Below are 18,191 nucleotides of genomic sequence, written 5' to 3'. Positions count from 1 at the left end.
TGTGGTACAAGACATTCCACGAGAGTTGGTGCTTATGTGGTGAGAAGATGTTGGCTAGGAGTGTCAGCAGAGAATGTAGGTCATGTGCAGGAATCATTGGCCAGGAGCCCAAATAAATCGATGACACGTGCGAGGAGAGGACTCCAGATACCGTAGTCAGCGTCTGATACATTCTATGTGAACATTTGCTTGTAAATCCAAGGCCGCTGCAATTGGTACTTGTGCTGACTACTGGGGACAATGAGCTTCACTTTGATATTTGCAATGACTTTTCGATTTAGCGGATTTTCTCATGTGTCTGGAAAGGTGAGTTTTCATAATGTATGTGTTTCAGGCATGGAACATCCTTGCGAAATTGCGCAACAAATTCGTGATTCACCTAAAGTTAATGTTTTTGTGCCATAAAAGTGTCTGGATAATTTTTCCTCTCAGAGAAAACCATGACTCGTTTCGCGTATCTGCACATTATAACAATCGTAGGTTGACAATCTGTGGCCAGGACTGAACCTATTAATGCCCGATTTCTAAAGTGAAGACACGAGTATAATTTTTTTAACTTACATGCTTTTCGTTTTTGGCAGGTGAGATTTTTTTATATGTTCAGAAGGCGTAAATGGTGTATCTCAAAGAAGAATAGGGATACAGGTACTGTACATTTGATTAAAACCCATTTGAATAAGAACAGCGATTGGATGTATTAACAGAAATAATGTTTTGAAATAACACATTAATTTCTCCTTTTGATGTACAAAAATTTATTTCACAATTTATTATTTCATACCTCTGTAACTTCTTGGAAGCTATCTTTGTTTTACGTGTACTTTGATTTTGGAAGGGTGGGCTATTTGGCATGTATGTAACAAAGTATGAGGAAGGAACTGAGTTAGCATTCTTGTACTTCGGTACTAATTGGTTATTGCCTGTAGAGAGTTGTTGGATATTTGGATTATACAAAGAAAAGTCTGATTTCACTGTCATTATGATGAAAATGGAATGTATTGTCTGTGTCAAAAGCACACAAAGAGATTTCTCTTGGATTGAATAAACAGCCAAAAAGGAATTATGCATTTTATTCAAGCAATTGATAAAAACCTGAACCATTATTAAAACCAGGTTAACAGAAGAAATCACCCTCGAGACAATGCTGCTTCAGTTAAGTATCTGCAATCAAAAATGAATTGTACTCGTCTCCAAATTAAGTCAAAGTGCAAAACAGAATCTGTTTGCTCTGAAATGTCTTCACTAACTATTTATTCTCAGGAATATCATTGTGGGATCTGGGTACATTTGAACGTGCTGCAGCAATGGCTTATGCCACAACTGTAGCAAGACGGTGGAGATTTTATTTTGCCAACAAAACTGTGCTCTACACACTTTGTTTCATACGTTAGTGATTACTTAAAAGCCGAACTACATCAATGTTGGACTGGATGTGCTTCCATCGTAACTCTCCACTTCTTCAGTGATCGACATGGTCACCAGATTTAATTCCACGTCATTTTTCCTTAGGGGGAGTGTCTGCAAATGATTGTGTCTCCTGCCTCCACAGTCACTTAATGTGGAAGATTTGCAATGAAGGATAATTAATGCGGTAGCTGATAGTGACCATGACATTTTGGGACATGTGTGGCAAGAGGTTGACTAATATATTGACTTGCATGAACGAAAGATCTCCTCGCTAAGCCATGGAGGCCCAATTGGTGTCTACCGGTTGCTGTCATCCTCTGCCTTGCGGCTTCATGCAGATGTGGTGTAGAGGGTCACGCGGTCAATCACACCGCTTTCCTGGTAGTTTTGCAGATTTTCCAGATCGTGGAGCCACTACTGTTTTGTCACGTAGCTCCTCAGCTGGCATTACGAAGGTGAGTGCACCCCTCACCAGTCCTCCCACGAAGGAAAAATTCTTAGCAGTAAAGGGAATCGAACCAGGGTGCTCCACACGGCAGTTATCCACACTGGTCACGCGGCTACGGAGGCAGTTGCATTGACATGTACTATATCAATATTTAGCACCTGTAATGTGATTGAACAACGTGGAGAGATGCCCTATCCAGCAATGTGTGTCTAGTTCCTGTACGAAAAAAAATTGTTCAAATGGCTCTGAGCACTATGGGACTCAACATCTATGGTCATAAGTCCCCTAGAACTTAGAATTACTTAAACCTAACAAACCTAAGGACATCACACAACACCCAGTCATCACGAGGCAGAGAAAGTCCCTGACCCCGCCGGGAATCGAACCCGGGCGCGGGAAGCGAGAGCGCTACCGCACGACCACGAGCCGCGGACGTTCCTGTACGTCTTTCAATGTTTGCACAGTCGCGTTCTGAAACCCCGGAGGTACGAGTATCATTTGAAAAGTTCTACACACCTTATGACAGCTTCCCAACGCTTTGGAAACTTCTGTATTTCGAGTAGGGCACCTTCATTGTTGAGCTGTCTGATTACTCGGGTCATGTCACTGGAAGCTTCATCAGTTGTATCAAAACGTTAGTCCTCCAATTTCGGAAATAAATCGAAGTCTGGTGGGTTCATATCAAGACTCCATATCAAGTACTTCTTACCCAAATTTGTCGAGCATTTCTGTCACTGGTAGGGCAATACGCGGTCTTGCATTATCGTGCAAAATGACACCAACTCCGAGCATGTAAGATCTTCTTTGACGAATTATCGGGTGGAAAACATTATGCAGAAACAGCTTGTAGTACGGGCCTGTTACAGACGTCCCCTTGGGCACTCTATTTGCGAATATGAGTCCATTCATGTCATACGTAAAGACAATCATCAGTGGCATCTTTAATTGTTGGTGACAAATTTTTTCGGGCGAGGGAATCGGAACTTTTCCCTTGTGACGCCTGTGACTTCAGGTCTCCGCCAAAACGTGGTATTCAAGTTTCGTCAAGTCAACAATACTTTTCAGAAGCTATTCTCCCAATTCCTTTGCGACCTGACTTCCATTCTTCACTCAGGTGATGCGGAACCTCTCTGGCAGCAATTTTTCTCATCTTTAACTTTTCAGTTAGATTCTCTGAGATGAAGTGAGAGACATTCTGGCCTCATATGCAATTTCCTCACAAGGTTTTCGTCTATCTCCTCTCAGAATGTCATTAATAATAACTTGAAAGATGTTGTCTGTTGCAGTTGAAGTGTTTCCACTTCTTGTGTTGTCCTCAGTGCTTACTCGACCTTCATGAAAACAGGCAGACCATTGTGATAATGTGCTAATATACTTCGCATATTTTCATACGCTTCTGTCGTATGGTATTATTTTTTGGGGTAGTTCTTCTGATTCAAAAAGGGTATTTTTGGCTCAAAAACGGGCTGTTAGAGCTATATGTGGTGTAAGTTACAGAACCTCTTGGCGACCCCTATTCAATAGTCTGGGAATTCTGACATTGCCCTCACAGTATATATTTTCTTTAATGTCGTTTGTTGTTAGCAATATTAGCCTATTCCCAAGAGTTAGCAGCTTTCACTCAGTTAATACTAGGCAGAAATCCAATCCGCATGTGGAATGCACTTCCTTGACTCTTGTGCAGAAAGGAGTGCAGTATTCTGCTGCATCCATTTACAATAAGCTACCACAAGAACTCAAAAATCTTACCAGTAGCCCAAACGCTTTTAAGTCTAAACTGAAGAGTTTCTCATGGCTCACTACTTCTATTCTGTCGAGGAGCTCCTGGAAAGCTAAAAAATTAAGCAAATTCAGTGTTACAGTGTTTATTTTCCTTATTTAAACTTACTACTTGTCACCTGAATATGTTTTTTTATATTTCATTTTATCTGTTTCTAATATCGTGTTATAATTTCATGTATTGACTCGTTCCATGACCATGGAGACTTCTCCTTAATTTGGTCCCATTGAACAATAAATAAATAAATCCACTACGATATTCCCACAAACCTCTTCCAACGTGTTATAAATTTCCGTTACTGTTCTTTCCACGTAGGAATTCGATTTTGATGTAGGAACGCTGGGCACTACGTATAATCCGAGTTGACTCCGTTTCAGCTTCCATTTTGAAACTGAATTACGATACAGCTACGTGAACCAGTGAAACACATATACGACCGTCGGGCCTTAAGTCTCGGTCACTACTTACAAGAATTTCAACTTGATCGAGTGAATGTAACGGCCGGGGATGCGCAGTATGCAAGACTTTTGAAATGACCCTCGTACTTACGAATAACACTGTAAATGTAGATTTAGCTGGCAACTTCGAACCACGGTTCAAGGAGTCATAAATAATGAAAAAGAGTAGCTCCCTTTCCGGAATAAAATGGTTGCAGCGAGACGTTAGTTTAGCATCAGTTTTATTGACGGGAAATTAGCGTGGCGAGGCGCATCACTCGGCGGGCGCGGCCACGACCTCCTCGGTGACCTCCAGCGCCGCAGCCTCCGTCTCTTCGGCGTGATGCTCCTCGGCTGGTGCGGCCTCTGCTTCGCCGCCCTCAGCTGGCGCCGCCTCCTCCAGGTCGTCTCCGGGCCGCGGCTGCGCCAGGATCTCGTTCTCCGGCTCCAGCTCCGCCAGCTTGCCTCGCAGCAGGTCGTTCTCCTCGCGCAAGTTATGCAGGGCCGCCACGCTTTCCTGTGCGCATTTTTATTTATTTAACAATTACTGGCAGTGGTCAAATTGGCTCTCTTCAGCTATATGATTACATACACTACTGGCCATTAAAATTGCTACACCAAGAAGTAATGCAGATGATAAACGGGTATTCATTGGATAAATATATTTATTACGCCAGAACTGACATGTGTTTACATTTTCACGCAATTTGGGTGCATAGATCCTGAGAAATCAGTACCCAGAACAACCACCTCTGGCAGTAATAACAGCCTTGATACGCCTGGGCATTGAGTCAAACAGAGCTTGGATGGCGTGAACAGGTACAGCTGCCCATGCAGCTTCAACACGATACCACAGTTCATCAAGAGTAGTGACTGGCGTATTGTGACGAGCCAGTTGCTCGGCCGCCATTGAGCAGACGTTTTCAATTGGTAAGAGATCTGGAGAATGTGCTGGCCAGGGCAGCAGTCGAACATTTTCTGTATCCAGAAAGGCCCGTACAGGACCTGCAACATGCGGGCGTGCATTATCCTGCTGAAATGTAGGGTTTCGCAGGGATCGAATGAAGGGTAGAGCCACGGGTCGTAACACATCTGAAATGTAACGTTCACTGTTCAAAGCGCCGTCAATGCGAACAAGAGGTGACCGAGACGTGTAACCAATGGCACCCCATACCATCAAGCCGGGTGATACGCCAGTATGGCGATGTCGAATACACGCTTCCAATGCGCGTTCACCGCGATGTCGCCAAACACGGATGCGACCATCATGATGCTATAAACAGAACCTGGATTCACCCGAAAAAATGACGTTTTCCCATTCGTGCACCCAGGTTCGTAGTTGGGTACACCATGGCAGCCGCTCTTGTCTGTGATGCAGCGTCAAGGGTAACCGCAGCCGTGGTCTCGGAGCTGATAGTCCATGCTGCTGCAAACGTCGTCAAACTGTTCGTGCAGATGGTTGTTGTCTTGGAAACGTCCCCATCTGTTGACTCAGTGATCGAGAGGTGGCTGCGCGATCTGTTACCGCCATGCGGATAAGATGCCTGTCATCTCGACTGCTAGTGATACGAGGCCGTTGGGATCCAGTACGGCGTTCCGTATTACCCTCCTGAACTCACCGATTCCATATTCTGCTAACAGTCATTGGATCTCGACCAACGCGAGCAGCAATGTCGCAATACGATAAACCGCAATCGTGATAGGCTACAATCCGACCTTTATCAAAGTCGGAAACGTCATGGTACGCTTTTCTCCTCCTTACACGGGGCATCACAACAACGTTTCACGAGGCAACGCTGGTCAACTGCTGTTTGCGTATGAGAAATCGGTTGGAAACTTTCCTCATGTCAGCACGCTATAGGTGCCGCCACCGGCTCCAACCTTGTGTGAATGCTCTGAAAAGCTAATCATTCGCATATCAAAGCATCTTCTTCCTGACGGTTAAAATTCGCGTCTTTAGCACGATATCTTCGTGGCGTAGCAATTTTAATGGCCAGTTGTGTAATTTGGTAAAAGTCTACATCAGGGCCAGTGGCCGGGCTTTTGTGTTCGTGCAGCAATGTTATCAGCATTTTCCACAAAGTATGATGAGAACAAAAATATGTGCTGCAAATAGTCTACACGGGTTTGCCGCCGGATGACTTTGTGCAAATTCCACAATATTTCCTCGGAGCAACTGTCCGACAACTTCAGGAGGTTGAATCTTACTGGTGGCTAGGTACGACTGACGGTATGTGCACGTCGACGTCCCTTTATATAGAACACGCACGCAAAGAGTGTTCTGTGTACAGGGGCGTCGACGTGTAGATACCGTCAGTCGTACCTAGCCACCAGGAAGATTCAACCTCCTGAAGTTGTCGGACAGTTGCTCCGAGGAAATACTGTGGAATTTGCACAACGTCATCCGGCGGCAAACCCGTGTAGACTATTTGCAACATATCCACTGGGAAAACTTGAAGAGTCACAAAAGTGGGTGTGTCCGTTGCTCTATCTACACAGCCAATGAGAGAGAATCGGGCAGAGAACACGTTTGAAAGCAAGAGAGGATGGAACATTGTCACTTTCTCACTTCAATATTGATGCGAAATCAGTTGAGTATATGCGATGAAAAAATAGCTGTGCCGTAAGGTCCCAGCATACCCTCAAAATCTTATATTGTGGCGTATTTGAAAAGAACAGTCAAATGTTTCTGACAACAATGATTATATACATTCTAAGGTAAAAAATAAATCAGTAAACAGACGCATCACGAACGAATTATGGAACTGTCCGAATGGAATGGAAATCGGTAGATGTGATGCAGATGTACAGACAAATAAATGATTATAATTTCAGAAAATTTGAATGATTTATCCAATTAAAGAGCTTCACGAATCGAACAAGTCAACAACTCGTTGACCCACCCCTGGCTCTTATGCAAGAAGTTTTTAGGCTTGATACTGATTGATAGAGTTGTTGGATGTCCTCATGAGAAAATAATGCCAAATTCTGTCCAATTGGCGCTTTAGATCGTCAGAATCCCAAACCAGTTGAAGCCCCCCCCCCCCCCCCCCATGACGCTCTAAACGTTCTCAATTGCGGAGAGACGGAGAGATCATGCGACCTTGCAAGCGAGGGTTGGCTTTGGTAAGCAAGATGACAAGTGGTAGAAACCCTCGCTGTGTGCGGGTGAGCACTGTCTTGCTGAAGTGTAAGGGGCTACTATCACCGACGTACTGCTGTTCTGTAAGGCTGCCACGAATGACAACCGAAGGGATCCTGCTATGAAAAGGAATGACATCCAGACCATCAATCCCGGTTGTCGGGCTGTATGGCAGGTGACAAGTCATGTGGTATCCCCACTCTCCACGGCATCTTCACACACGTCTTTACTTTGGCTCAGTTCGAAGCGGGTTTCAATTCTACTTCAGTTAATGAGATTCCGGGCCCCGATGACTAGTGATGATGTTTTCCAAGACGTCCCAGACAGCAATGGGATACCAACCTGAATATTGCCCGCCATGCTGCCCGACAGCATGCCCTCTTTAGTTATCATATGCGGCACCCTCACAGCACAACGGTACATCGACGATATTCTACGCCCCGTTTCGTTGTCCTTCATGGAAAGTCATCCTGAGCTTACATTTCAGCAAGATAACGCCCGTCCACACGCGGCAAGAGTTTCTACTGCTTGCCATCATGCTTTACAAACTCTGCCTTGGGGCCAGCTAGGTTGCTAGATCTCTCCCCAATTGAGAACGTTTGGAGCATTATTGGCACGGCCCCCCAACCCTCTCCGGATTTTGACGATCTAACGCGCAGTTGGACAGAATTTAACACGATTTTCTCAGGACATCCAACAACTCTATCAGTCAATGCCAAGCCGAAAAACTTACTGCGTGGGAGCGAGAGGTCGACCAACTCGTTATTGACTTGCTCAGTTTGTGAAGCTTTTTCACTGAATAAATGATCCAATACTTTTGAAAATGTAATCGTTTGTTTGTCCACACATGTACTTCACGTCTACAGATTTTCGCCCCATTCGGATAACTGTTTCTTGGTGCGACGTTTTTGTTTTGTTTTGGAGTGTATTACATTACTGCTCGTAGAAACTTTCGTGTCTCTCGCTGGTTATGGAAAACTCGCTACACGAAACTGGTGCATTGCAAATGAATGAGCTGTAAAGAAACACTATTGTGACTGTCACTGGCTTCAATCTAGACTTTAGTCCACACTTTTTATGCTTAATATAACATAATTCAAGACATTACAACAATTAATGATAATTATGACAAAATGATGATGATGATGATATGTGCACTGGAGAGGATGTTATAAGGAAAAGTATGTGGGATTTCTGTATGGAAAGCATCTGAAGGATATGAATGGAATGACAGTTGGGCAAGAAAATTTTTGTCACAGCCTTCATTTGGGATGGGCTCGTTAGGGTATGTCATTGTTGGCAGGATGAGCAGATTTCAGGAAGGATGGACTATTGAAATCCCGCTGGGAAAGGACGTGAAGTATTTAGAGATGGAGGGAAGCTGGAGCATGGTGATAGCGGCACAGCAGCGGGTCAGAGCTAACAAGACTGTGGGGAGACTATTGAGTGTTGGGACTCAAGTTTACCAGAGATGAAGAAGAGACACGAAAATTCCAGATGTTTGACAAGATGTGGAAAATTTGTGAGCCAGTACAGCATGTTGATGGGAGAAAGTAGATTGGTATATGAAAGTGAGGTAGTGTGTGTATAGTTCAAGAATATGGAGTGACTGATAAAACTTGGCTGGAGAGCAAGTCCATGCTGTACTTGCATAGGTCAGTATAGAATGGATGAATGTTTTGTATGTAGATGATAGGTGTAGGATTTACTCTCCATATTCTGTCGGTTAGTAATTTTGTGGGGCTAGTTGGGAAGGCATACACGTTAGATTTTGATTGAATGTTTGTCCGAGGCATTTTATTGTTTTAGTAAGGTAGGTTAGACAGTTGTGGGTTGTCAGACAAAAGCCTCTGGGATGGAATTCATGAATGGTGTTTCATATAATTATTCCCTTTGTTTTTGCAAGATAGATGGGAAGGTACCAGTGGTCACATCAGAAGGTAAAGTTGTTGAGAGAGGTTCAGAGGAATCGCTGGGTAGGATGAAGGATAGGATGGATTACAAGGGAGGTAGTGTTATCAACATATTGGAATAGGTACACAGCAGGGGATGGTTATGAGAGGACAGGTGTGTATTGGAGATAAAGGAGCAGTGACAGGGTGTACCATTGCGGCATTCCTGAATGTAAATGGAAAATTCGGTGGCGATGTGTGTTGTTGATTGTTATATAAGATGGACAGTTAGTTGGAATCGAAGCCTGTGCTTGCTTTGACGCAACGTTCATACGCTCACAGATGTTTTATGCCTTACGTTTTGGCTCTTCAAATAAAATATTTAAGCCATCTTTAAGAACATTAAGTCATCTCTTTATGCATGGGTCCATAACTGTTATGCATTTTTGAATGACAACATTTTTATAACTGACTTTAAAAAAAAAATAAACGCTTTATTTCATGCAATGAGTTTTATTCATTACACTTAATTTTATTCCTTACACTTTTTATTCATTATACTTTATGTCATTGGCTAATTTCGCCTACATCACACAAAATATTACAATGTACTTGTTACACATCATGATCCACACATCAGTGTAAGAAGAACTACACAATGGGTCTCTATCAAAAATCATGTGCACGCAACTATCAGATATGTAAAGTATTATATAGAATTTACAGTACACTGCACTTTTTCCTTCCAACACAAAAAACTTCAAATTTTAGATAGGATGAAGGAATCCTTCCTTCTTTCTAATTTCTTATTCATAATTAAATATTTTACACAATTGGAGATCACTCTTTTCAGTTGTCAGGAAAATCCGGTGCATAATAATCTTGCTTTACTTCCTCTTCAGTTTACTTAACCACTTAATCTCCTTTCTCATGCCCACGGTTGATGATTTCACATTGCATAGTATGTCATACCACTCTGTCTCTTTTCCATCACAAAACTTGAAAAGAATTCCATCTTCCATTAAAAAGTTTTCATAAGGCTGTGCTTTTCTACATGTTTTGTCCCAGAAGCAGATCAATGTTTGATAGTGAAGGAATGCTCTTTCAAGACTAAAACCCGTCTTGGTATCCTTGAAATCTTTCCTATCCGTAATCTTTTCGGATGCAGTACAGTCTGCTACAACTTTGAAATATATTCCTAGAAAATACACTCACATTTCTTTAACGCATTAACTGAAGATAAACTTCAAACTCATAACTACTATATTTGTCTTACTCATATGCAAGATCGGATGGAACTTACCATTTAGAGATTTTTGTAATAACATGGCACCAAAGCCCTCTTTGCTTGTGTCTGTACGTAGCTCAGTTTCTCATTTTGGGTTGTTGATTTTAACAACTACATCCACTGAAAGGATATCTTTGAGCGTCTTAAATGCTCACCTCTGCTCTTTGAAACTTATACTCTCGATTATTTCTCAATAAATCACTCAGAGGTTCGGTAATTGTAGAGTAATTTGAGATAAACTGGGAAAATACCCTATTAGTTCTAGAAAACTCTGTATTGCTGCTTAAAGTTTCGTTTCTGGAAAGTTTTGAACAGCTATTGTTTTATCAGAGGCAGATCGGATTTATTCACACTGTATAGCATATCGAAGAAACGAACAGCTCTCTTCAAGAACTGGGATTTTGCTAAATTAATTTCCAAGTTGTATTCTGCTGTAGTTTTTAATACTAAACCAGCCTGTTGAAATGCCTCATCATTACTCTTGGTTCATATAATAATATCGCCCATGTAAATAGATGCAATGTTCTCTCGAGCCAACGACAAAAACGTTCTTCTGTTCAACGTTATAACACTATAAACGAATTTGAGAATTCGAATGAAACTTTCCTGAATTGCAACTTCTCTGAGTGTGTCGCAAACGAGGTCTATTTTCGGTTTTTCTTTTCAACATCAGCGTGAAAACAAAATTCTTGAAGTCTAGCGTGTAAAGCACACATGTGTCTTGTAATTCATTTAAAAGATCTTCATTGGGGGGCAACGGGTAACCACCTTTCACTGTAATTTTATTTCGTTTTCTGTAGTCTATACAGGCGCAATGTTGTCTATTTATTTTTACAACTACAACTTGGCTAACATATTCAGATGAACATGGTTCTGTTATTCCTTGATGAAGTCACACCTGGATTTAGTTGTCAACAGTTTCTTTCACTCCTGGTGACAATGTTCTTGATTTACTTTAGGCTGGTTGCTCTTCTTTCACAATAATCTTCACTGAGACATCAATGGACCTTGTCATTGTTGGAGTGTAATTAGTCACTAAATCTTCTATAGGTTCCTCTGTTTTATCACTAACGGAGCTTTCAGTATCTGATTCTGGTCTGTCAGCTATATGAATACAGAAAGATGAGCTTCTCGTTCTGGCTTCCTAAGAGTAACTCTGTCCTTGTTTACTAAAACGTCAGTTTGGTCTAGAAGATTGCTCACAACTTCTATTTGCTAATTCATGGTACCTCTGGAAACCAAATAATGAACTGTTTCAAATCTCTGATTTGGTAACCTCAATCAAAATGGGAAGGCTAACATGGTTAGGACATGTTCAGCGGATGACAGATGATGGATGATGGAGAGGGTTGTGTGAGCGCACGACGGCAAGGTCTTCAGTGCCCGCTCAGTAACAGACTGAGATGGGTGTCTAGAAAATACTCAGAACAGTAAGATAAGACACAAAGTAAAACACATGTAACAAGGTTGGAAAAATATGTGCCTACCCACACCGAAACGTGGGACGAAGCATGCTGTCAGCAGTAAAACATGGACAACACAATAAGAAAGTGGTAGAGGGAGCTAAAACAATATAGCAGATGGAAGTGGCTGGCTGACCTCAAGGAAAAAAGGGAGGAGCCAGCCACTTTGCAATAAACTAAAACCTCCAGCCTAAAAGTTTAGTCCAGAGTCCAGACACATCACAAAACTTTAAAACCCTAGACACACACGTCTCAGCATTAGCTAAAACACAGGGCAGATCCCCATCAACTTTTGCTTCTGCTCTTGGATCACGGTATAAAACGCAGTCTGTTAAAATGTGCCGGACAGAAATGTGCACACCACAAGCATCGCAAAACGGGGGATCCTCCCGCCGTAATAGAAAGCTATGTGTGAGAGGACAGTGCCCAACCCGAAGACGCATGAGGGTCACTTCCTCCCATCTGAGCAACCGGTAGGAGGAACGCCGTGGCCGAGTTGTTGACTTCACCAACCGCAATTTATTGGCCGTAACCGCCAGCCATTCTTCCCTCCACAACTCCATGCACTTCTTGTGGAATGCAGAAATGACACAGTGCAAGGGGATAGGACACTGGACCACATCCTGCTCTCTGCAGGCCTCCTTGGCAGCCCGATCGGCCTGTTGATTGCCCTATATTCCTACGTGAACAGGCACCCCGCCGTTGGAGCAAGTACAGTTGGTCATATATCAGCTGGACAATCTCCTCAGTTGGGCACAGATACTGCAATGGTTGTAAGGCACTAAGAGAATCGGAGCAGAGTAGAAATCGATTGCCCCGAACACGATTCATCTGCTCCAGTGCCTTCAGGATCGTGTGAAGCTCCGCTGCGAAAACGGAATATTCATCAGGGAGGCGAATCCGGGTAACATGATCAGGGAACATAGCGGATGGCAGAAGAAAGGCTTCCAAAGAAGATGATGATGGGACTTCCTGGTGGTAGTAGAAGGAAAGGAAGACCGCGTGAGAGATGGCTGGAAGATGTGGAATCCGACCTGAGAGTGGAGGGAGTGAGGAGGTGCAGGCGTGCTGAACACCGAGACGATTGGAAATCTGCGAGTAAGGAGGCCAAGGTCCACAGAGGACCGTAGTGCTATGGAGTAAGTAAGTAATCTTCACACCATCAATTTCAACAATGCCTATAACATACTCACGTCGAGAAACGAAATTTTTCCCAAATCCTGTCAATACTGCCCCTGTATCTTACGAATGTGGAGCATTGATGATCTGGGAAATATTTTGTCTTAATAAATTAAGTTGACCGCCAGAGTCAGTAAGCATCTTCGCCTCTCATTTACTTATTCGGAATGCACTCGAGGTCTAGGGGTAGTGTCACAGATTAGTTATCGAAACGTCCTCCGTCCCATGCTCGAACCCTGCCACGGCTTAAATTTTGAATAAAAATCGTTAGCAATGGCGTGGCGAAAGACTTCTGGCATAAGATGCCACTCTCGTTCTGCCAACAGCCTTGTCAAAGGGGGCAAAGGAATGGGGAAAGGCTCAGGCCACTCTCTTGTCCTTGGGGTGGGAAACTGCCCCGACAAGGCCGAAGAATCAGCAATGATCAATGGCGTAAGGATACAGAAGGCTCTGGAAACCACTGCATTAAAGACACATAATATTTATCCACAGGGCATGTTGCCTGCAACTGAAAAAAGTGTCAGGATGATCTATCCATCGGCAAAAGATTTTGGACTAATTCCCAACGCAGATCTCTGGTAGGGGCTCCAAGAGGGGAGGTAGCCATGAGAAAAAGACTTAATAACCAGTAAAATGACGCTGTTTTACGGGTCGAGGCGTGGAATGTCAGATGTTTGAGCATGGCGGGGAAGCTGGAACATCTGAAAATGGAAATGCTCCTGACTCAATCTAGATAAGGGGGAGGGGGGAGTCATGAAATTAAATGGAAAGAAGACAAGGATTTCTAGTCAGGCGAGTATGCAGTAATATCAACAACAGCAGAAAATGGTATGACGGGAGTAGGATTCGTTATAGGAAGGTAGGGCAGAGAGTGAGCTACTGCGAACAGTTCAGTAATAGGTTTTCATCATCAGCATCGGCAGCTAATCAATACCGACAACAATAGTACAGATATATGTGTCGACGTCGCAAGCAGAACACGAATCAATGGAGGAAGTACATGAAGATACTGAACAGATAATTCAGTAGACCTATGTACCGGGAGATGAAATTCTGATAAGTCATGGGTGAGTGGAATGCAGTTGTAGGGAAAGGCGCACAAGAAAGGGTTACAGGATAATATATATTGGTTGTTTGATTTGGGGGAGGGGAAGAAACAGCAAGGTCATCAGTCCCATCGGATTAGGGAAGGATGGAGAGGGAAATCGGCCGTGCCCTGTCAAAGAACCATCCCGGCATTTGCCTGAAGCGATTTAGGGAAATCACGGAAAACCAGGATGGTTGGACGCGGGTATGAACCGTCGTCCTCGCGAATGCGAGACCAGTATGCCAACCACTGCAGTTAGACAACATCATGGTTATGCAGAGATTCCGAAATCAGATATTGGACTTTAAGGCGTACCCAGGAGCAGATATACAGGGCTATTACAAGTGATTGAAGCGATTTCATAAATTCACTGTAGCTCCATTCATTGACATATGGTCACGACACACTACAGATACGTAGAAAAACTCATAAAGTTTTGTTCGGCGGAAGCCGCACTTCAGGTTTCTGCCGCCAGAGCGCTCGAGAGCGCAGTGAGACAAAATGGCGACAGGAGCCGAGAAAGCGTATGTCGTGCGTGAAATGCACTCACATCAGTCAATCATAACAGTGCAACGACACTTCAGGACGAAGTTCAACAAAGATCCACCAACTGCTAACTCTATTCGGCGATAGTATGCGCAGTTTAAAGCTTCTGGATGCCTCTGTAAGGGGAAATCAACGGGTCGGCCTGCAGTGAGCGAAGAAACGGTTGAACGCGTGCGGGCAAGTTTCATGCGTAGCCCGCGGAAGTCGACGAATAAAGCAAGCAGGGAGCTAAACTTACCACAGCCGACGGTTTGGAAAATCTTATGGAAAAGGCTAAAGCAGAAGCATTTCTTAAACAGGAGATTGGAAAACCGAAGGATCGGTCGTGGTGCAGATCATGATCAACAATTCATGTCATGGCCTCCACGCTCTCCCGATTTAACCCCATGCGATTTCTTTCTGTGGGGTTATGTGAAAGATTCAGTGTTTAAAACTCCTCTACCAAGAAACGTGCCAGAACTGCGAGCTCGAATCAACGATGCTTTCGAACTCATTGATGGGGACATGCTGCGCTGAGTGTGGGAGGAACTTGATTATCGGCTTGATATCTGCCGAATCACTAAAGGGGCACATATCGAACATTTGTGAATGCCTAAAAAAAACTTTTTGAGTTTTTGTATGTGTGTGCAAAGCATTGTGAAAATATCTCAAATAATAAAGTTATTGTAGAGCTGTGAAATCGCTTCAATCATTTGTAATAACCCTGTAGATACAGATCACAATTTAGTAATGATGGAGAGTAGTCTGAAGTTTAAGAGACTGGTCACGGAATTCAAGGTGCAAAGAAGTGGGGTTCGGAAAAACTAAGGAATGAAGAGATATGCTTGAAGTTCTCTGAAGCCTTATGTACTGGGATTCTGAACAGCTCAGTAGGTAGTTTGGTTGAAGACGAATGGACATTTCTAAAAAGGCCAATCGCAGAAGCTGGAAACAAAAACATAGGCACAAGGAAGGTAACTGTGAGGAAACTATGGGTAACAGAAGAAATACGACCGTTGCTAGACAGAAGAAGGAAGTACAAAAAGGTTCAACAGAATTCAGGAATGCATGGGCACAAGTCACTTAGGAACGAAATAAAAAGGAAATGAAGGGACGCGAAAGTGAAAAGGACGTATGAAAAATGTGAAGAAATCGAAAAAGAAATGATTGTCGGAAGAAATGACTTAACGTATGGAAAACTCAGAAAAACCTTCGGTGAAATCAAAAGCGAGGGCGGTATCATTAAAAATGCAATGAGATATTCCACTGTAAGATGCAGAGGAAAGAGCAGATAGGTGGAAGAGTTCATTGACGGCCTGTATGAGAGGGAGGACTGGTCTAATGACATGACAGAAAAGGAAACAGGAGTTAGCAAGGGAGAGACAGTGGATCCATAGGGTATCTAGTACTAGAATCAGAATTTAAAAGAAGTTTTAAATATTTAAGATCAAGTAAGACAGAAGGGATAGAGAACATTCCTTCGGATTTTCTAAATTCCTTGGGGGCGGGGAAGGGGGGGGGTGGAAGTGGCAACAAAACGACTATTCACGTTGGTGTATAGAATGTACGACACCGCTGACACGCCATCAGACTTTCGAAAGCCAATCATCGACAATATTCTGAAGATTACAAGAGCCGAAAAGCGCAATAACTATAGCACAATGAACTTAACAGCTCATGCATCCAGGTTGCCGACAAGTGTAATAATACAGAAGAATGGAAAAGAAAATTGAGGATCAGGTAGATGATGATCAGTTTGAATTCAGGAAAGGTAAAGGTACCAGAGAGGCAGTTCTGACGCGGTTGACAACGGAAGACTGAATAAAATGAAGACACATTCATAGGATTTGTCAACCTGGAAAAGTATTCGATAGTGTAAAATGGTACAAGATGTTCGAGATTCGGAGAAAAATAGGATAAGTTGCAGGGAATGATCGGTAATATGTAGCACGTACAAAAATCAAGAGGGAACTATAAGAGTGAGGACCAAACTGAAAGTGGAAGACTGAGTTGGAAAGGGTGTCAGACAGGGATGTATTCTTTCACTCCTACTGTTCAATCTGTACAACGAAAAACAATGACAGAATTAAAAGAATGGTTCAAGAGTGGGATTAATACTGGAGGAGAAAGGATATCAGTGATAAGATTCGCTGATTACTTTGCTACTCTGAGTTAAAGTGAACAAGGATTGCAGAAACTGTTGAATAAAATGAACAGTCTAATGAGTACTGAACATGGTTTGATAGTAAATCGAAGAAAGACGAAAGTAATGAGAAGCAGCGGAAATGAGACCAGTGAGAAACTTAACATCAGATTTGGTGATCAGTAATTAAATGTTAAGATCGCAGTCTCAATTGAATGACATTCGACAATGAGCGAAGTATCGGAAATACACCCTGCTAACGGCTGTGGCTCTGGAAATAGAACTATCTGTACTATTCTTATGATTTGACATACTCTTCCCTTTGCAGTCACAGTATTCCAAGTCAAATTCATACCTTCCTATGCACATGTCTGAACACAAACACATGCTTTATAAGCCTGATGCTCAAGGCGAACCTATGGCGCACCCCAACTACTAAGTATAATACTTTGTCAATAACTGATCGCTGGCGACGCGAAATAATACTGACCGAAAACCAACGATGGGTGGACATGTCTCATAAGTTTTTCTTGCGAGTGCTACCAACGTGTCTTAGAAAGAGCAGTTTAATTGTCTTACAAGGCACGAGATGTTAAAAAACCCATTCCTGACAACTGCTATATGTTACTGTCACAAGGAGTCTTGGTTCTACATGTGCACACAAGTATCTACGTTAAAAGTTATATCAGCTTCATAAATCCACGTATGGAATTACGTACAAATCATGTGGTTTTTCCAGACAAATAGCGAGATGGTGATCACAGGAGTGTATATTACCAAACCAGCAGTCTGGTTACACGTAGCCCACAATGCAACCTCGTAGTAAAATCGCTGAATTTTTAAAGTGATTCATCTAAGGAGTGTGGTATGAAACCGGTATTAGCAACCCCCCTCACCCTGCCATAACTAGATATTTCTCCAGTATTTGTAATGCATTCTGTCTCGATGCAATGTCAAAGGGTTGGTGATACATCCACTGGGGTATAGGAAATTTTTGATTGAGGAGGATCACAAACGGTAGATGGAATGATGATTAAGGTCATAAGAAATGTACATTAGGTTTTCAGATATTTAATGCCACACTAGCTGCTAGAAATGCTGTCTGGGATTCGGAATCAAGTACCTCCATTCAATAACATACATGCATTGGATACTAGGTAGAATTCTTTTAATGATTATAACCACGACTGAATCATAATTCTGGCACTCTCATTACTCGAAGCGACTCACATTTCCCAAATTTGTCTGATACAGTCAAATTCTAGTCTCGTTTTAGGTGGTCCCCATACATCCGGTAACAGCCCTCTCAGACTCTGCACTACCATCCCTGCAGCTTGGCGCATGTGATCGTTCAAATGTAAGTTGTAATTGGGTAGAAGTCGGAGGAAACCATACCTACC

At 42.9% G+C, this 18,191-nt stretch overlaps 1 protein-coding gene across 1 annotated transcript in view; it reads right to left on the bottom strand.

Annotated features, from left to right (window-relative positions):
* Positions 1-4,346: 4,346 nt before the first annotated feature.
* LOC124796087 (c-Myc-binding protein-like) overlaps positions 4,347-18,191 on the bottom strand; it is a 48,252-nt gene continuing 34,407 nt past the window's right edge. Inside the window, exon 2 of the mRNA XM_047260173.1 lies at positions 4,347-4,589. Coding sequence (XP_047116129.1) covers positions 4,347-4,589 — 243 coding nt within the window. The remainder of the gene's footprint in view (positions 4,590-18,191) is intronic.

The sequence above is a fragment of the Schistocerca piceifrons genome, chromosome 4, assembly GCF_021461385.2.
Source record: "Schistocerca piceifrons isolate TAMUIC-IGC-003096 chromosome 4, iqSchPice1.1, whole genome shotgun sequence".
NCBI classification, from domain to species: domain Eukaryota; kingdom Metazoa; phylum Arthropoda; class Insecta; order Orthoptera; family Acrididae; genus Schistocerca; species Schistocerca piceifrons.
Note: the sequence above shows the minus strand (reverse complement) of the source record. Positions and strands in the feature narration are given on the sequence as shown.